The sequence below is a fragment of the Cucumis sativus genome, chromosome 5 (genome assembly GCF_000004075.3).
Source record: "Cucumis sativus cultivar 9930 chromosome 5, Cucumber_9930_V3, whole genome shotgun sequence".
Classification (NCBI taxonomy): Eukaryota; Viridiplantae; Streptophyta; class Magnoliopsida; order Cucurbitales; family Cucurbitaceae; genus Cucumis; species Cucumis sativus.
Window position 1 is genome coordinate 2,617,095 of NC_026659.2, and position 21,079 is coordinate 2,638,173.

General features: G+C 29.8%; 2 protein-coding genes across 3 annotated transcripts; one reads left to right on the forward strand and one right to left on the reverse strand.

Annotated features, from left to right (window-relative positions):
* The first annotated feature begins 11,157 nt into the window (after positions 1-11,157).
* On the forward strand, positions 11,158-16,873 carry LOC101216186 (adenine phosphoribosyltransferase 3). Of its 2 annotated transcripts, XM_004147544.3 has the most exons (6): positions 11,158-11,577; positions 11,834-11,944; positions 13,497-13,589; positions 14,293-14,442; positions 15,058-15,116; positions 16,399-16,873. In XM_004147544.3, the coding sequence occupies exons 1-6, from the start codon at positions 11,496-11,498 to the stop codon at positions 16,450-16,452; spliced, it is 549 nt and encodes a 182-aa protein (XP_004147592.1). In that variant the 5' UTR covers positions 11,158-11,495; the 3' UTR covers positions 16,453-16,873. The 2 variants fall into 2 exon arrangements, 1 of the variants encoding a protein (XP_004147592.1); XR_004216788.1 differs by lacking the exons at positions 15,058-15,116; positions 16,399-16,873 and adding an exon at positions 13,782-13,921 and having other exon boundaries at positions 14,293-14,434.
* Positions 16,874-18,335: 1,462 nt separating this feature from the next.
* LOC101215943 lies at positions 18,336-19,739 on the reverse strand. The gene has a single exon (XM_004147543.3). It carries the CDS (start codon positions 19,534-19,536, stop codon positions 18,661-18,663), a length of 876 nt encoding a protein of 291 aa, XP_004147591.1. The 5' UTR covers positions 19,537-19,739; the 3' UTR covers positions 18,336-18,660.
* Positions 19,740-21,079: the final 1,340 nt, after the last annotated feature.

Below are 21,079 nucleotides of genomic sequence, written 5' to 3' on the forward strand. Positions count from 1 at the left end.
AAAAACGATCATTAAATATCATATAGAAAGTGCAAAAGAGGGCATCGTGCTCAATGATCATTACATGGTATTAACTTACACATTATCCAAAATATGGAGCTTACAAAATATGTTGGAAAACTATTAAACTTAAGAAAATTATGTAAAACAAAAAATGGTGAACATTTCTTCTTCTTCTTCTTCTTCTTCTTCTTTTCAAACCTAATTGTTTTATGTTGTTTTTGCATATTTCTTAGATCCATGCATGAATTGAATACTTTGTAGCCAATTCTTTTTTTTAAAAAAAAACTAACCTAATAAGTTTTAAATTTTTTGCTTGATTTTTAAAAACATTGGTAAAAGATAGATATGAATTCAAGAAATGTAGAGGTGAAATTAGTGTTTATATATAACTTAATTTTTTTAAAAAAAAGTTACTAGATAAGATGAAGACTCAAAGAAGTTAATGATATTCAAAACTATTATTTGAATTTCTAAAATCAAACTTAAAAAACACAAATGATTTTACCTATGAATTTATTGATTTTGTTTTGTTTGTCTTTTTTTTTTTTTTTTTGATACTTTCCCGAGTCAAACTAAGTTTTGAAAATAATAATAATAATAAAAGAAGGTTTTATTTAGAATTCGTTAATAAATTCAAATATTTTCTCAGGAAAAGATGAAAATTATTGTAAAGTGCAAAAACAAAAAATAAATGTGAAACATTGTTTATTAATGAATTGGGTTAAATCCTAAACTTTATTTTTTTTTTAAAGAAAAAAAAATCTTGAAGAAGAAAAAAACATAGAGCATTAAGTGAAAAGGAAGAAGGGAATCTCACATTGCACATTGCACTTTGAATGTATTCAAGCTAAGAATAATAGCTCTTTAGACATCACAAAAGGAAGATTGAGTTTCTTGAAAATGATCCATACACACATTACAACTTTTTCATTCAATCTCCATCATTTATGTTGAAATCCTTTCTCTCTTTTCTTTTTCTTTTTCCTTTTAGAAACTTAAAAATAAAACACTAACATGACCCACTAACATCTTCGTGGAAAGTCCATTTTTTTGTTATCAACATTTCATTTCTCTTTGGCCCCATGATATCATTCACCATCTTGAAAAGTTAAAAATGAATATAACCCAAAATACACAAAAGTCAAGCATGATGATGTTTGTAACAAGAAAACTAACAAGCATATAATAACTTAATATCAAGCAATAGAAGCAAAGACAGTGAGATACATAGATTAGTAGCTAGTTCGATGCAATATCATTACATTAGGAGGGTTATACGTCCAACAGAAATGAACTTCATTATACAAAAAAAAAAAAAAGTAACTACAATGGATGTACTTATTTAATATACCCTCTCTTTAGTATGTCCTCACTTTAAAATTCCCAATTTAGACTCTTGTAAGTTTGAGTTCTCCCAACTTTTAGTATAAAAGCTTCTCCAAACTTAGTAGAAGGTGCTTAAGCTTTCCTTAAGTATGCAATCTCCCACCTTCATGAGTTTTTCTTAAACTTTGGTTGACTCCCTTCAATACAACATAAAAAAGTACGTAATATATGAATGTTACGATTTAGATAATCTCTAAGTCTAAAACTTTCAATACAAATGTAATACAAAACGTGTTGCAAATGGGTTAATATTAAGTAACTCGTCTAAACCATTGTATGTAGACAATTGAAGTTTCATTTGAAGCAAAATATATGTTGGAGAATTTATGGTGAATTTAGTTCACAATTTAATTTTAGAATGGAAGGATACAACCAATTTTAACCTTTAATATTGAGTTTGTAGGGTGAAGTATTTTTACTGAATGACAAAAAGAATTGAGTAAAATAAATTCAAATGAAAATTCTAACAAATATATATATATATATAGTTTAGGTTTTACTTTCAAATGTTTATACTTTATTTTAATTAATTAACTTTAAATTTGTCACCTCACTACTATTTTTCTTTTTAACTTTGTTATAAAAAGGAAAGTTTGAATTATACACACAATAATATAAAATTAAAATTCTTAAAATGGTTATATTTTATTTAAAGATTTTCCATTAAGAAAAAAGATGTTATGTAGAGAGATGTGTAAAAGAAAAGTGTACAAATGAAATAATTGTAATCTCCATTTTAATGATATAGAATGGAATTGAAAGAGTGGATAGAGTACTTTGACCTAAGAAGTAGAAGTTAAAAGAAAAATGTAACTGCTAACTTCATACTTCACTTCTTAATGAATTCAAAGAGAGTTTGTGGCTCAACAACACAACTAAAATAGCAATTTGGTATTTCTTACTAATTATTTAGACCATCATCAACAATGAAATAAGTATTTGAGTTTTTATAATCTCAAATAAACATCCTCTAAAGTTGAAAAAATTAATAAGGACAAAAAAAAAAAAAGGGTATGAGTGCATTAAGAAGTGTGTGTGTGTGTGTGTGTTTGATTAGAGAGAAAGAGAGAGTAGGGACAAGAAGATCTTAGAGCCCAATCTTCTAAGATCTCCCATTTGTGAACCCTATACTCAATAGTATCTTCATCAATTCCCTTCATCTGTGGGGCACCTACCCCTAAACCCTAAAACCCTATATACATCAAATATATATATATAGATAGATTAGTTTTTAGTTATACAATACCCTATCTCTGCCTGCCTCAATTACTCCCACTTCCCACTCATAACAGGGGGGGCCATTGGGCCAATGTCCCTCCCCCTCACAACCCTTTCTTTAATGTTGTGGTTTTTCTTTCATCACAATTATTACTTAAATTTTTAAACAAACATAATTTAAAAAGGGTTTTCACCATTTTTTTTCTACAAATTTTGACTTAATTTTAGTGAAAAACCAAAAAGAAATGGTGTTTTTAAACTTAATTTTCAAATTTTCAAATGAGGAATCATAGTTTTACAAAATTAGGACTAAAGTATTGGAAAATAAAGTAAGGATTGGATATAATATGAACAAAAATAACCAAATATGGAGAAAACTTGAAAAATATCAGGTAGATTATTACATAATATTTTTAAAATATATATATAGAATTTTGATGTTTAATATGTTGGAGAATTGAAAAAGGTGAAAAGGTTTTGTAGAATGAAAAGTTGGAATTTAAAATTTGGAGAAAAAGGTAAGAAAATGGAGATGTAATAAAAGTTGGAAGTGAAGTTATAAGTAAATGTCGGGGGACGGCGGTGTATATTTATTGTTATTGTAAAGTGTAAAAGAGAAAGGAAAGCAGAGAAACCGACTGCCGACAGTTAGGAGAGTGTCGGTCGGAACTTCACCAACACCCTTATCAACAAACACTCCAAATTGTTACCATATCACATACAATATATATCCCTTCCCCTTTTCTTAAATATTTATTATATTTACACACCCAAATTATCAACTCTTTAAATTCAAACATTCAACTAGTTGTTGTTATAATATGTGGGTTATAACATTTTGTAGTTAATTGTAGGTTATAATAGTTAAAACGCCAAGTACTATATATAATAAGTGTTTAGATGAGATTATCTTTGTTCTTTTATTTTTATTTTTTAATCAAAAATAAAAGTAAATAATGAGTGAGAGATTGAGCTAGAGTTTGTATAAATAAATGTGAAATGAGAATGTTAATTCATTTAATCTCATGGAAGTTTTGACCAAAGTTTGAGTTATTGCATGAGAAAAACAAGAAAGGTTATTTTTGTGTATTTAAAAAGAAGAAGAAGAAGAGATATTTGGAGAATATTGATAATGTGGAAAAATTAAAATAATATGGACCGTACAAAATGAGAGTATCCATTTGAGCATTCACTTCCACTACTTTTGGTCTCTTCCTCTCCATCCTTACAATTCACAATAACTCAAATCTATTTCTTTCTTTCTTTCTTTCTTTCTAACGAAAAAAATAATATATTGTTTACTTACAAAATTTAAAAGTATCGATTATAGGCTTAATTTTCAATAACCCACAAATTTTAGGGATAATAATTATAATAATTTTAAAAATTTATAAATATAAAAAGGTCTATAATTCTATCAATGATAGACTTGTATAATTTATTTGTGATGGATCACCAATGTAATAGTTCATGAGAGCCTATCAATATATATAAAGATAACAAGAAACTTTGTGATATTTTGTAATTTTTTAAAAATATTGTAATATATGTTGATATTTTATATTTGATTGTTAAATTTGTATACCGTTCTTTTTAATAACAAAATACTAAAAGTCAAATAGTTATCAAATTAGATCCAAAAAAAAGTTTTAAAGTACACTTTTTCTTTTTATTTCTTCTTTTAAACAAATTTGACTAATGATTCTAAGGTTCCATTGCTTTGTTAATGATAGTGGAAATTTTAATTGAAAAGGGGAAAGGAAACAAACAACTTTGCTCAATAACAAATTTTGAGACCAATCACAAATTGTCAAATTTATTAAATTAACTATGAAAAATATAAATAATTGAAATTGAAATTAATTAAAAAATTGATATGTCCCAAATTAAAATTGATGACATAATTGATCGATTCTATTGATGCAACATGTTTTTAAATATGACCTAAACTCATGTTGTTAAGCTCATGGGTGTGATTCATGGACCAATCAGACTCAAACTCATAAATTCCACAAAAGAATTTTATAACTAGATGAGTTCTTTTGATTATTTGTAAGGGGGAAAATTTTTACTCTAGAAAGTCTATAGAGAATTATCTGAAGAGCTAGAAGACTCCTGAAGCCGACTACGCTCGAAGATTGAAACTCCTCGAAAGATACAAATTTTATTCCAAAACTCCAACTTCAAGAACATCATGTGCTCTCTGCTTCCTCCAAATCAAGCGTAGACGTTTAGCCAATAGAGAATCAAAGAAACAAATTATAGAGATCGGACCACATCGCATCAAATCAACACAAATACAAGTTCAACTCTACAAATTAAATTTCTCCCGAAATCTCATGTGAACAAATTTACAAAATCCAAAAACCAAATAATAATAGTTATCAACATAAGACCTTAAGTATTCTTTTAACTCATTTTTAATGTGGAAAAATATTGTGTTTATAGTCTTTTGAGTATGATTTTTGATTTGATCCATAAATTTCAAAGTAAGGCTAACACTTTATTTCAAAATAATATTCTAAATTCAAGTTAATATTACACTTCACCAATATTCTTGTACTCATGGATTAGAGTTTAGTTTTTATTTCAACTCGGCTTTTCTTTTGAATTTCTACCGATACTCATTTTCTTTGTTGTTTTGTAATATTTTTTTATTAATTTGTTGTATTAAATTAGGGTTCATTTGGATTGAATTAAGAAGAAAATGTTTTTCAATAATACATTCCTTTTAAACATTTTTTAAAAAAATGAATTTAAAATTTAAACAGTTAATGTTTGGTTAGACTTTTTTATAAGCTTTTATATGCGAATTTGGTTTTTAAAGATTTCTCCAAAATATATTATTTTATAAATTAATTTTTAAAATATGCATTATTTTAATTTGCAAACACTACTTTTTTCAAAATAGTTTTTTTTTTTTTTTTGACGAAATTAAACACTTTAGAATCTCAACCAAACACACCCTTAATTTTTATTGATTCTCGGTTACTATTAAAAGTTTAATTGAAATTTTCACATTTGTTATTTTTAATTAATTAATTGAATTTAACACCAACCTTTGCCAACCATGGTTCTTTTCTTAAATAGAAATATAAGAGACTACGTAAAAACTAAATTTAAAACTCAAGAAAAATGTAAAATTGGGAATTTAGAGATCAAAATATATAACATTTTGAGACCAAAATAAAAGTAATATTCAAAACAGATTAGAAAGATACATTGTTTTTTTCTTAATTTTATTTGTTTACGTTCGTTTGTTTTTAGCTTTTTTTTTAACCTAGCCATTTGAGAGGGAAAGAAAGGAAAATTATAAAAGAAAATAGAACATCTAATCAAATATTTAATGAAGTTTAATAAATTTTGTCGGTTTTGTGTAAATAATTTGTTGATTTTTTTCTATTTTTGAAAACAACCCCATATAATAACACACAAATTTTTTTTTAACAAATGGTAGAGAATTGTGAGGATAAGAGATTTAGCTTTCAACTTGTAAGACTCACTTTGATAATGAAATAAAAACCTTACTCATATTGAGAATAACATTCACTAATTGAGCCGACCTACACGTAACAATTCTTTAGATTGAGTTGAAAAATGTAAATATGAGTTTATTGTATATAATGACTCATGAATGTTATCTAATTGGATTCGAACTTTTCATTTTTTATCAAAAACAATACGTGAAAAGTATAACATTTTCTATAAAAGAATGACAATGGAAAAAGTTGAAATAATGAAAAAGGACATCAAATACGGAAGGAAGATCGAAGTTAACCGTGTGTGTATTTTAATTTAAGTGGCAAATGCCAAAATTTGAATAGAAAAAAAGAGTAAGACAACACGTGATGATAATGATAATTTTGTTTAGAAACGGAAAAGTGTGATTTGGAAAAAAGTAATTTGTACGTTAGTGTGGTGTTTGTCACATACACTTCAATGCTTAAGTCAAAAAGCGAATTAGTATGAGAATCAACTTTATGATTTGAGAGTGAGAATCAACTTTATTTTTCCTAAAATTAGAATGATGTATTCACATAAAGAGATAACTTTAGTTATCCTTTATAGAATTTTTGATCTATATTAAGATAACTCTTTATCCCATCGAGTCGAGACATGCCTTATTGGCCATTTTGCTAGGTTGAGGCATAACACATTTCTCTAAACCATTTTTGGTCTTAGAACAATGTTGTTTTGGTTTGAGCATATGCTTATATTAGGCATTTTGTTAGGTTTGGCGTCACCGAAGACCCAAGTTGAACCTTCTTCATCACCTAGCTAGGTATGTTTCGGCTATAGGGTGCTACCATTTAACTCGGTTCTTGTTATTTCTTTAGTTTTACAATATTTTCTTGTTTTATGTTGATGATATTTTGTCAATCAAAATCATCCAAAACAAAAAGAATTCAAATCAAATTTAAATTCTCATGATTTAATAGGAATTGTCGTAAGTTATTTGTGTTATAACATTTCAATAAAAAAGTGCTAATAATAACACATTCTAATAAATTTGATTAACCATCTATTAAATAACTATTCTTCAATTAAAGATAATCCCAAATTTCCAAATGTGAAAAAGAAACAAAACTAATAGATAATCACCAACAAATTATGACAAGATCTTAATAAAATGATTACCATCTAATTGGCTATATATATTATTTCTCTAGGAGTGATTATGGGTAGTTAATTTTGATAAGCCATCTTCCATACCAAAATTACTCAAATTGGTGGTCGCAAATTAAAAAGAGCAAATCCTTTTGTGCCAAATCCCTTTCAAACTTTTTTAGCTTATAAAAAATATATTTATTGCCAAACTTTTATCCATTATTTGATCAGTATGAACCCATCCATTCATATTGCTCAAAAGCTAATCCCTTTTTAACTTTTTAAGCACTTTTAATTACAAAATATTCAAATATAATACGTGTGTATGTGTGTATGTGTGTTTATATATATTTCCTAAATGTGGGGTTTGCTTAAATTTTGATTGGAAGCCAAATTTAGATTTTTACTTGTGTGTATTGGATTATTGGGTTAACAGAATAAGAAAAGCAATTGATAATAATGCTTTTAACATAATCAAGTAAAGAACATAATTGCCACTAGGATATCCACCTACACATTTCCCTTCATTTGTTGCAATGTCATAATGTTTGCTTTCTTATATATATAAATCCTTTTCCTTTTTCAACTTTCATATAATATTGAAAAAGACAAAAATATTAGTGACATTATTTATAATTGCAATTAATACTCTCAATAGTGCTAAGGGGCAAACAAAAAAGGAAAAGATTGTTTAATTTAACATGAATTCTCTTCGTATTATGAAGCATAGGGATTGAACTTCACCCTCTTTTTTATGTACTATATGTTTTCAACCTTGTTATATATTTAAGGATAAAGTTAATTACTTTTTTTCTTCTATTGTTTTTATCAAAGTCTTTTCGATAATGATGCAAACCAATAAAACTTAAAACCATGATGTAAAATCTATAAAGAATTCATCCTAGAGGTCATGCATAATATATATAAAATAGAAGTTTGGATATGATTCATCAACAATCTTTGCCTATTTCTTTGATTTCAATTGCTCCAAAATTTAGAATATCACTCATATTGCTAAATAATTATGATATAATAGATGGTAACTAAAAATATTAAATGCAAACTTTAGAAGTTGGAGGGGCAAAGTTCACAGTCTACAAATTTTGAATTAAAGAGGAAAAAGAAAATCAAAAGATCCCAAAAACTCGAGATTGCAAAATTAATTATTTTGTTTTAACCACAACTTTGGTCTCCAAAAAACATAGCACTAATTTCTTAATTATGTGCATAGTAAATTATATTTTTTTTTAATTTTATTAAAAATATTTATATTAAATTTATCTATAAATAACCCCTAAAAATTTAGCTTATTTTCAAACAAATATCTCTTAGTTTACCATAAAATTTTCAATTCCAATCATTATTCTACCTCGAGTTTGTAACAAAATCGTTAAACAAAAGAATATGAAAAACTTATACGAAGATAGTCCATAGATTTACATGATTTATTTATTTTTAAATCGTGAAAGATCAATATATTAAATTAAAAAGGAAAAGGAGGAGGAAACAATAAGGAAAGTTTAGGAAGCTATATATTATAGGATCAAATATTTTAAAACATGCTAATAGAACTTTAGCTTTATTCAAATAGAAGAAGAAAAAGAAAACCAAAGACAAAACATTTGTAATGAAAAGTTGATAAAAATACATCATGCCCATCTAATCATCCCATCTAATCATCCAAACACTCCTCTTAAAAAGGAAAGTAATTACAACCAAATTTCCACAACATTAAACAATATATATATATTTTATAAATAAATCTATGCACTTACCATTTCTAAAAAATGTTTGTCCTTTGGCCTTTGGGTAACATTTATTGAGGCCATATATATTTATATAAAACACCATATGATATTGACACATCAAGATATATATATATATATATATATTGGTAGGTGCTAAGGAAGCATGCACAAACCTAAACCCTATGGTACATTATTGTGCTAAACTTAAAAGTACATCTTATCTTATCATAAAGAAGTGCAAATTTAACATAAATACCCATTTTGTTTTTATTTTGGATTACAATGCCATTTTAGTTCATTTCATTTACATCATTATATTTTAAATGTCCAACCCTCACTAAATCATCTTACAAAATATTCACTCCACGCCAATGTTGATTTTTAAAAAAAGAAAATATTTATATTAAAAATCATAAATTGTTTGGAATAGACCAAGTAAACTATTATTTGTGTTTATTAAACATAAATAGTCTATCTTCATAGAAAAATTATAATATTTTATAAATATTTTTGTTCATTTTGTTATATTTGAAAATAATGTTCTTGTTTGCTTAAAAAAATATTTTTATATTTAAATTTAACTGATTTTAATAATAAACTAAAAAGAATAGGATAAAAGTAGTAGGAAGAAAAGGGTATTTTAATTTTTAGTGGGAATATAAACTTAATTTTAAGCAAATAATTTATAAGAAAGTAGTTGTATATTTTTCAAACTTATGTTTATTTTTAGCCTCTTTATTACAAAGGGGCCACATCTATAACATGGGATATACATAAGAGAAAAAGTAGCCCTGTTTTTATTTGGTCACATTAATGACCCTAAGAGGAAAACCACTTTACCAATTTTGGATATATAATAAATAAATTAAATAAATAATGTTTTAAATAAATGCAATCATAACAAAAAAAAATCCAACTTTCTTTTCTCTCTTTCTCTGGGGGTTTTAATTTTGTATTGTCTTTTTAGTCTTCATATCTATGTTTTTCGTGAAAGTTTAATTGAAGACGTTAAATAAAAAAAATGATCAATCTATCAGAACATTTGAAAATATTGTCCAAATTACCAATAAACACCTACCGCAAGCAATCAAAGTGTATGTGAACAAACGTACTCTATTTGAACTCAAAACGACATCGACTTTAATTGATTATCATATCCTCAAGTTCAATTATATGTATTTCGACGAGAAATAGATATGGTTAATTTTGAAAGATAGTATCAAAATTGAACATAGGATGGATAAGAAGAATTTGAAAGCAGGTACATGTTGCTATTAAATTAAATGTGTGTGTGTGTGTATAGTTTTTGGTTAATGTGAAAATGATGGAATTAGGAAAAGAATAACACCATCAAGATTTGAAAGCAACCTTTGGATTCTCATCTTAAAACACAACAAACAACTTTGATAATTAATTTGATTTTTAGCTTTTGATTGTTTTAGAATTGTGATTATTTCCTTTTTTTTTCTTTTACCTTTTTAATATGTGTAAATAATTATATGTTTTTCCCAAGGCTATTATTTAATTTAAGAAAACTTTCAACTTAGATTTTGAAAAATAATATTTTTAGTAAATTGATTAAAAGAAACAAAGAAATATATATAAGTAATAGAAATAAAGAAACTTAAATAAGTCAATTTTGAGTTTTAAATTTTGTAATATGTTGTTTTAATATTTTCTTCTACATCTCAATTAGTACATATTATTGATAAAAAATAGGTACCGTTGGACCGATAAAAATAACTACAAATATATTTATGTTTCTACTTAAAAAGAATTGAAAAATATACATAAGTTTATATTTGATTTAAAAATTGTTTGGTTGTAATTTTCATAATATGTAAAAGGAATATAAAGTTTAATTGAGTGCACTCTATCCTTTACATTTGAATTTTCTTTTTTGTGTGTGTAAAAGAAGTTAATTTGTTATCATTAATTGTGGAAGGAAGGAAGAATAAACAAATATGGTCGTTATTTAGCAGGGGGGAAAGGCAATTAGGATGAATTATATGTGTGGATTTTTGTTTAAAATTCAAAAAAGGAAAAGAAGGAAAAGAAGTGTGGTAGGTTTAGGAAAGTTGATATGAAAAAAAAAGAACACATTGAGAAGAATTGTTATAATTTTGTTAGGGCAATGTATGGGTAATAATAATAATGAAATGGGAAAGAAGAGTTTTTGTTCAAAATTAAAAGATATCCCTCAAAAACCAATGGGACGTGTGAGTGAGAGTGGCAGAGCGCGCGAAATCACCAAACACACTGCGCCTTTCCTTTTCTCCTTCTTCTTCCTTTCTCCTCTTATTACTTCCCTCTTTTTCTTCTCTCTCAAATCCCCTCTTCACAATTTCCAACCACTTCCTCCATTCCCAAATCCCCTTTTCTCTCTGTTTCTTCTCCTTCTCTGCTTTCAACTCTTTTTCTCCCTCTCCATGCCCTTTTCAACTCCCTTCTCTCTCCCATTCTCTGACTCACACACTCTCTCATAACCCCTCTCTTCACCTTTATCTTCTTTCCCTCCTCTAACTTTTCACAATGTCAGCTTACAGAGACGAAGATCCTCGCATCCATGGCATCAGGACTAGGATTCGTGTTGTCCCTAATTTCCCTCAACCAGGTTGGCTTCTCTTCACTGTTTTCGGACTCTATCAATTTACTGCATGTCTCCGTCAAATTCAAATTACATGTGTTTTTTTCTTGTCAAATGGTTTCTGGGGTTCGTTCCTTTTAAGGGAAGAAGATGCTTTTTTTTCTTTTCACTTTTTTGAGGTCTTAAGTTTATAATGAGAGAACCCATTTTATGTTTTGGTGTTTTTTTTTTTTTTTTTTTTTTTTTTTTTTTTTTTTTTTACTGTTGATGGGTTTAATGGCAGGTATCATGTTCCAAGACATAACCACTCTGTTACTCGACCCCAAAGCATTCAAGGATACTATTGATTTGTTCGTCGAGCGATACAAAGGGAAAAACATTTCGGTTGTTGCAGGTGAAAAGGAAATATAATATTCTTTATTCATTTTTTCCATTTTTTCCATTTTTGAGTAAAGATTAATGTATTCTATAACTTTGATGAGGATGATCTAAAGCTGGGTAGAAACTTGTCGCTTTTGATTAGCCTGAAGATGGCGGGGTCCATTCTTTCGAGAAAAAAGTTGCTTTAAATGATGCACAAGTGCCCCCATTGCATGAATTTCCGGTTGTTTTTTATAATGCTTTTGGTACATTTTAATCATTGATGAATGCAAGTGACTGTGGGTTTTGGGAGTGATTCTATGTTTGACTATGAGCTTTACTGGTGGGCTATGCCACTGATTGCTGTATGTTACCATTTTTTTACCTGATCAGCTAATATTGGTTCTCTCTCTCTCTCTGGCTTCTACTTTCTCTTTCTCTGGCCTTGTGATTCATACTTGTATGCACTCATGGGATAGATTTTTATATTGAACTATGACATTTTGGCTCCACCAATAATGTGCATCTCCTTTTTTTTTTATTCAATCGTTGGTTTCCTTTATCAACATTTCTATCTTTTATATTCATGCCCATGCTCTTTTTTTCATGTAAAAAAAAAAAAAAAAAAAAACAACTCTCTTTAAACTCAGCACTGTTGAACATCTTGACAATTTTACTTTGTTGGTCTATAGATTTTATTTATTGTGGTTCTCCTGTTTAAAATACTGTTACATTATTTATTGTTTCAAGTACTTCCTTTTTGGATTAACCTCTGATGATAACATCTAATGAAGAGTATTTGTAACAGTACAAACCAATTGAGAATATCTGGGGGTTGTGCCAGGAAGAGAAAGAACGACCACATATTTATATTTCTGATAATGATATCACACTGTGGTGGTTGTAGGATAATGAGCTTTGCATTATAATCTTAATCCTTTAACTCCAGCTTCATTTCTTTCAATCACCGTAATGGTCTTTTGATGATTTATAACCTTTTCATTACTGTGCTCAGTGGACTTTAGTGGACCCACATATTCGTATCGACCTTGCATTAATGCATATCTTCTTTTACAAATAACTCTAATTGGTATCTAAATGTGAAATAAGTAACCATTTCTGTTAAGGTGTCTTTTATCAAATGGGGGCATGTGGTTCAATTCAGTGAATTCAGCTGAAAGATTTTGCGTCCATGTTCTATTAAGGATATGTGGCCCTTTACTTGGAAAATTTAGTACTCAATCAGAATCCCCGTTCATGAAGTTTTAATCCATTTATTTTGACCAGCACTCCATGCCATTTAGCTGGTAAATAAATCTCTCTTGTGATATTAATATCATGATGAGATTAACTAGTTCTTAGTTTGACCAGGTTTCTCTTATTCATTTCAAGCATTATTTTCTTTCCAAGTAGTTTCAAGCATTCAGCTTGTCTTGTTTTTCTATTCCTGCTTATCTTTCTTAAGCTGCCTAGCTACATCTGTTATTATTTGTCTAGAAGTGATGTGGTTTACATATGACACTTTTCGATCAAAGTAAATAACATGCCATCTACATTGATTTCTGAAATACGGTGTTGCTTGGCAGGAATTGAAGCTCGAGGTTTTATATTTGGCCCTCCAATTGCATTGGCTATAGGAGCAAAATTTATCCCTTTAAGGAAACCAAGGAAGCTACCTGGTAATCATGTATACCTATTATGCATTCATTTAATTAAGTGTGCTCTTTTTTTCTGTGGCACAAACGTGTCTATGATCTGGAAAACACGTCCCCATGGAGTTCTCCCTTTCTAATGAATAAGCCATACACCAAATGAACTTCAGTCTTTTTCCTTGGTTCACGTGATTGTGCATTATACTGATTCTTCCACAGGCATTCAAGTCTTCACTTTGCTTAACCTCTTGCCTCTTCCAAGTTTCTCCTTATACCTTTGAGAGAAAGTGGTTGTACTAAAGTAGTTGTTCTTATTAGCGTTGAGGGCCTGTTTGGGGAGTGAAAGTGATTATGAAATGGTAAGAATCAATTTTTTCATGTTCATGATCAGTCCGAAACATGTGTTAATAATACAAAATCAATTTAATATTTGGTTTTACAAATTTGATTTTATTAAACTTAAGTTTATTGATTAAAACCATTTAAAACTCCAAACTTCCTTGTTAACCTTTTAAAGCTCTCAAGTAATTAATCATCGTTGTACCTTCCATATTATGCTTAGGAGATAAACGACGATATTTTTGTGGAGAACATTGAATTAAATTAGAAGTTGGATTTTGGGTCCTTTATTCATGCTTGTAGCATAAGTTAAATTATCTTAGATCCTGGACAAAAAGAAATTCCTTCTATGTCAGTAATGAATTTCAATCAACTACTATCACCATATCAGGAGAAGTTATTTCTGAAAAGTACATATTAGAATATGGAAGTGATTGCCTTGAGATGCATGTCGGAGCTGTCAAACCACATGAACGGGCCTTGGTGGTGGATGACTTGATTGCGACTGGTGGCACTCTCCGTGCAGCTATGAATTTACTTGGTGAGCTCACTCTGATATTCTTATGTAAGCTAAAGAAGGCTTTTATCCTTTTCTTTTTTGTTCAATAACTGTGGCGTCGGAGATCAAACCTTCGAACTTTTGGGATGGTAATTGATGCTTTAACTAATGGGTTACACCCACATATAAAGGGATATATAACATATGGCATAAGAACTATTTGCTAACGGTAGAAAAATCTATCATATAAAGACTGCAGTTTTGGGTCCAGATTCGATGCCTGTTTTTGTTTGATATGAGGTCCTTTTGTCATTTAAAGTATTAGCCAGTGCCTTGAAGCTTTAGTATAAAGACAGTGCATAAAAGAGATTCTGTACTTACTGCAGAATTTGTCTGTTTCAGATAACAAACCAAATAATTGATGTTATAGTTCAATATTATGACTAGTGAGTGAAGATTCTAATAAGTTTACATGAAGAAACTTGGACATTAAACCTTACATGTTGCTCATATAAGTTGTTTCAGAACCTTGGTTTTGTTTAATGTAATGCTGTTTTAAACTTCTCATTCTGTTGTCTGGTGATCTATACAAGTAAAATTAGCATTTTTTTTTCTTTTTTATTCAAATATTTGTAACCTAAATGCATTGTTTTTCAGAACGCGCTGGAGCTGAAGTAATTGAATGTGCTTGCGTCATTGAATTGCCAGTTCTAAAGGTATGCATAACTCTTCAAACTCCTTTTGTCTATATTTATAAAGTTAAAAGTTGGTGGAATAGTTAGTTAGGACATGTTTGGCTTCTTCTGTAACTTTTCTTTCCCCTTTTTTTCTTTTCTTTATTTTTATTTTTGTGTTCTTCTCACTGTCACAAATTTGCGATTACGTGTAAATGTTTTAACAACCATTTTGGGTTAGCCTAGTCGTAAATAAGAAGACAGCCTCAATGGGTTGGCCTAGTCGTGAAAAGAGGTTATGGTTCAATCCATGATGACCACTTACCTAGGAAGTAATTTTTTACGAGTTTTCTTGACAGTCAAATGTTGTAGGACCGGACAAGTTGACCTGTAGACTAATCGAGGTATGCATAAATTGGTCTGGACACTGGTGGATAACGAATATTCTAACCACCATTTGCTCACAAAATGACAAGTTATTAGCATTTGTTTTCCTTCAGAAACCGCAAGGCTTGACTAGTCCAAGTTAATATTAGTTATTGATTTCAATGATCTTCTGTTGGATTTGACAAATCACGGCACTAGAATTATAATACTGATAGTGAAATGTTGATAAGGACACTTACGTCTGAAAGACTATTCTTTAAGATTTCTCTATTCTGTTTTCTTTTTAATTTCTTCTTAGATGACTTACATGTAGGCCGATTAGGACAAGCTAAGTTATTCTTTATGCTGAAACTATAGGCAAGTAAAGTAGTAATTAGAAACATGTTCGGAATAACTTATCAATTGCTTAACACTTCAACTTATTTAAGTACTTGAATAGCCATTTCAAATAGGCCCTAAGGGTAATAACTTGATTTTGTGGACTGCCCTACTTTTTCATGAATAGTTTTGAAAAGAAAACAAAAAGCTTTCTACGGAGACCTCCTAGATAGGAGAACTTATTTCGTAAGGCTGCCACAATGTGGTTGGTAATTTTCACAATGTGATCATGAAAGAAGCAACTCAAATATGTATTTGATGGCTATTAGAAGACTTAAGAATTTTTATTACATATTCAACGGCTATTATGGGAGAGTCACATGGAATAAATTGTCCCAAATAATGGAGTATGGTTAGGTGAATTGCTGCAGCCGCAGGTTACATTTTTCTGTTTCTGTGGACCCATCTCCACGTGAAGCCAAGTTGTTTAATATCGAATTGACAAGATTCAATAGTTATCTCAATGAATGTAAATTTGTGTATGAACTGGATTTAAAGAGTGATTTTTTTGACACCCGTTGTCGATAAATGCTGAAATGATGATTTCTTGATGATGCAGGGTCGGGAACAATTGAACGATAAGCCATTGTTTGTGCTAGTAGAGTACCAATAATGCAGGTAGATGAACTTTCATCCATTGATGCACCAAAGATGGAAATTGCATCTGAGGATGGTATTGGCTGCTTCTCAATATCCACCTTATAATTTTTTATATTCACCTCAAAAGCCAATGTGACAAATCAAGCCATCAACCCTTTCAACCTCTGCCCCACTTTCTAAGGAGAATCTGGTCAAATGCCATTTTCACTGTCCAATGATTTGGTGAGTTTGGGTAGGAGCCTTAAAATCTATCTTGTACACCATTCAATAGTAAAAAAGGCTTTTCTGATAGATCCTTGTAGTTGAGAACTTGAACACTCTTTGTCTTTCTAGTTTCCTTCAAATAAACATCATCACCGCTATCTAAAACTAAAACTAGAAAGTTCTATTGTGTATATTCACAATGATATGATATTATTCACTTCCATCTCCTATCTTCAATGTTTTATTCTTAGACTCTTTTGAAAAAGACGCACACCCATATTTCGATTGATGCACGTTTATGTTCACGTCCCTACTTGTCAATGTGTTGGTGAAAATAGGAAACTAAACTACATATAGGAGAATTGTAGAATTGTGGATTCATTTGTTTCGTTAATTGGATGTTACTTTAATGCAAAGGACTTTGCTTGGAAGCATAGATGAGGAATTTGATGTTGAAGATTAAAAAGAAAACTGGTTGGAGCTTTTATAATAGAGTGAAGAACATGTATATAGAGGATTTTGATAACTTTATGCAGCTTTGTTAAATAGGGGAATTAAAGATGGAAAAAGTTGGTTGCGAAAGACAGTGAAATGGCAACATCTAAATTAGTTTTTATATGAATATGCCTTTCATTTTCTGTCAAGGAAAGCAAGGTTTGTGCATTACAACCTTGACTTGCGCTATACTTAATCCCATTTTCTTTCTTCCATTTTTTTGGATTATCACTCTATATTTTGTCTTCTTTGCTTTTCCCCTTTTGGCTTCTCTTGCAAAACTTTATCTTATTTTGGATTTTTTCGCTTTTTTACAATACAAAAAACCGGAGAATTGAACTTTTGATTAAGTAAGATTTTTTAAAAAAATTTCCCTACGATGAAGTCGTTAAAGAAGTATTCTACAAACTTGTCATGAATTTTCAATGAAAAAACAAATCAACCATTGAAAAAAAAATGTTTGCCATCAATTTTGGAAACTCTTCTAAACAAATTAATGAAATTGAAGTAGGTACAAAATTATGTCTTCATCCATGCATCAGATCAACCTTTGAAAAAAACTTAGAAAAGACATCATGACTTTTCAATAGAAAAAGAAAAGGCTATAAATCTATATAATTAAGCAGGTTTCTTATTCATTAATTACATATGAAGATATTGTTTAATTATTAAAAAATTATGATCAAAGATTATCTATATATGTTTATTTTCTTACAACTTCTATATCACTATTAATCATTCTAAATTAATTTTTCTTAATGAAAAAAAAGATTACATGGACTAAAAGCATGGATCTTAATTCATATGATCTAATATAATAATTATCTTCAATACACATAATGTCCAAAAAAACAAAATTTATAAACTACTGTAACGGATCATATTTGGAAACATTTCGTTAAATTCAATTTCATCCATAAACGACAGAGATTCAAAAAGACTTTACACAAATACAATAAATGCTAAATCAATTCAATTATATATATACATATAACCTTAAAGTTATAGAATGGGAAATTTAAACGGAATATTATTATTTGCTAATTTAATTTTTTTTTTTCCCCATCATTTTCAAAGTACAAAATCTTTCCCTTTTCCAAATTGCCAAACACGTGAATTTCTGGGCCAATTCGATGGAATAAGGATTCCTACAAAATCTTTCGTCTTAAATGCTACAAAATTGCATTTAGAATAAACTAAAATAAAACACCCCATAATTAATTAACATTTAAATCCAAATAAACCGTAAAGTTTGGTATTAGCATTTATCAACACAATTTTTTTTACATTAATCAAACGATTAGTATTAACAACGGTCACAAACAAAAAATGACGCATTAAAGAAAAAAAAGCCCCCAAAATTAGAGAAAAATTGTGTTGATAAATGCAAGATGATGAAAATTGAAAAGATTTTCAACTCATCCCCCCAGAAGAAAACCCAAAAAATCCGAAAATATAAAGAAAGAAAAAATTATAATAATGGTTCTTGGCATTTTTTGTTCTTTTTTTTTTTTTAATATTTTTACAATTTGTAGATGATGAGGAAACAAGGAAGAACCGCACGCGAGTCGAACACGAGTAACTCGCCATTATCCCCACTCACTGAGTCCAGTCCAACTCGGCCTTCCAGATACGGGTCGGGTTTCACCACTTGCTTTGAAACCCGACCTGCGATTACCCGACATACCAACATCGCTCTTCTCCCTCTCCCGCCGCCGGCGTTCTCGTGAGCCACTCCACTTCCGGCGAACGTACAAATCGCTGCTGCCGATGACAACCCTCTCATTCCAGGGAAACTCCACGCGCCGCCGCATCCGTCGTATTTGGCCGAGTCGGAAGTGGGACCCATGCAGTGAAACCTCATGACCTCGTTCCCATCTGCGACACAACGCGCATTCTCCTCGTCCGCGGGACATCCCATCGCTGCCTTAGCCTTAACCATTTCCCGATACTCTTCAAACCGAGCAACCGTCTTCGACCCATTCTGGACCTTGAAAATCATTTCGACCCGCCCTGTAAACGCCTTCGGACTCCAGCTCGTGTGGAAGATTATCTCAACCACACTCCGGGAATGGTGCCCCTCCGGCAACTCCGACACCGCCGGGAAGATAAGATCGTCGGCCCTGATTAACGGACGGGACGAAACGCTCATTCTGGGCCGGGAACTGGGAGTCGAGCCGGGTTCCGATTTGGCGAGCCTTGGGTTTTTGGAAACCGGTTTTTTCTCCGGCGGGGAGTGTTTGGGCTTTTTGTGCTTCGATTTGGTGGTTTCAACGACGTCTTTGAGACTCTGAACGCTTTTCCGGCAACTGGCGCTGGGGATTAGATTTTTAGGAGATGGATGATAAACGTCTTCGAAGGCTCTGGATTTGCACTGAAGGGATTTGACCCACGCCATTAACGGAGCTCAATGCAACACCGTCGAGGCCGCCGCAGTCGTCGCCGTTGGAAATTCGCCGGATATAGTTTTTTGGGTGTATGGAAAAAGAGAAAATAAGGAAAGGGGTCAAGTTGGGGATTGGGTGTGTCTCATTGTTCGTCGCTGTGTGTAAAGGAGAGAAGTGGAAACGGAAGGAAGAGGCGCAGGCGCCATATTAAATGGAGGTTTTTATTCACTACACCCACTCATCTTTCTTTAATTACTACTTTACCCCTTCTTTTTTTTTTTTTTTTTTTTTTCCATTTTCCGTTCTTTTCCACTCTTATCTTTAAATAAGTTTTTAAAATTTTAAATTCCAATTCATTAGAATAAAAAATTACCTAACCTTTTTTTAACATCTCTCAAATTTTAAAAAAATAGTTTAAAAAATACTCTTACTATTTTTTTTTTTGGATAGTTTGGGTAAAAAATACCTCTACACTATTGAAAAGTAAAAAAAAAAAAAAAAAAATTACTCTCCCAATTCAAATAGTATAGTGATAGATTTAAAATATCTCTATCTAAATTTATTTACAATCTTTTTAAGTTGAAAAATAATCAATTAAAAAATTATATTGGCTTCATTTGATAATGATTTGTTTTTTTAATTAAATTTATAGACACTACTTCTACCTCCAAAATTTTTCATTTGTTATTTTTTCAAATTTTTTTTTCTAATGATTTAAACTCCCTCTAAGCTTAAAAAATCATTTCCCAATAAATCACAACATATATAATAGTAAAGAGAATAAAATATGTTTACAATACATGTAACAATCATTCGTCTAACACAAGTTGAAACAGCTACAACAAAACAATACAAATATTGCTTAAGATAAGTTGAATGATCAACCGTAACTTCCATAACAATCGTAGATGTAGATAGGAGAAACATAAAAGACAACCATAGATAAAGAATATATATTGTAGAATGAACATTTATGTAGATCATCTATCTTTTTAAAAACAATCACATGTGTGTCAATTTGAACTCAAACTTACATGATTGTATCAATTTAACTCTCTCATATGTTTTTTTGTTTTTACATACCACTTATGAAAGTTAATAGTTTAAATTTATATATTTATGTAAGTTTATGATCTAATTTGATGTATTTGTGAAAAATCAAAGTTTGAATTGATATAAGTATTAGTTTATAGTTTAAATTGATACAACTAGATATTAGTTTAAAGTGTAAATTGGTATTTGTTTTTAATTTGTAATTATATGCTTTTAAATAGTTGTTTGTATTTGAGTAGTTAATAGAATTGAGTAGACATATGAAGAATTTGGATCAAGAAAAACGAAGAAAATTGTGAGTGCATGATGTGAAGATTGGAAGGGAATTTGTAGAAATTGAATTAAGTAATGTATTGTAATGTATTGTATGTGTGTTAATTGGAGGTGGACCAGGTTTGATTTTCTCCCAATCACACATCAGAAAAGAACATTGAGAAGATGAACAAAAACCCTATTTAATTTTCACAAAACAAAAATAAGAATCATGAAATGCCCTTCTGA

Bases quoted from the DNA above. Each gene is read 5' to 3' on its own strand.
- LOC101216186 (XM_004147544.3), top strand. From the start codon at position 11,496: ATGTCAGCTTACAGAGACGAAGATCCTCGCATCCATGGCATCAGGACT. The intron at 13,590-14,292 runs GTAATCATGTAT...TCACCATATCAG, and splicing joins GAAACCAAGGAAGCTACCTG to GAGAAGTTATTTCTGAAAAG. The intron at 14,443-15,057 runs GTGAGCTCACTC...ATTGTTTTTCAG, and splicing joins TGCAGCTATGAATTTACTTG to AACGCGCTGGAGCTGAAGTA.
- LOC101215943 (XM_004147543.3), bottom strand. From the start codon at position 19,536: ATGGCGTGGGTCAAATCCCTTCAGTGCAAATCCAGAGCCTTCGAAGAC.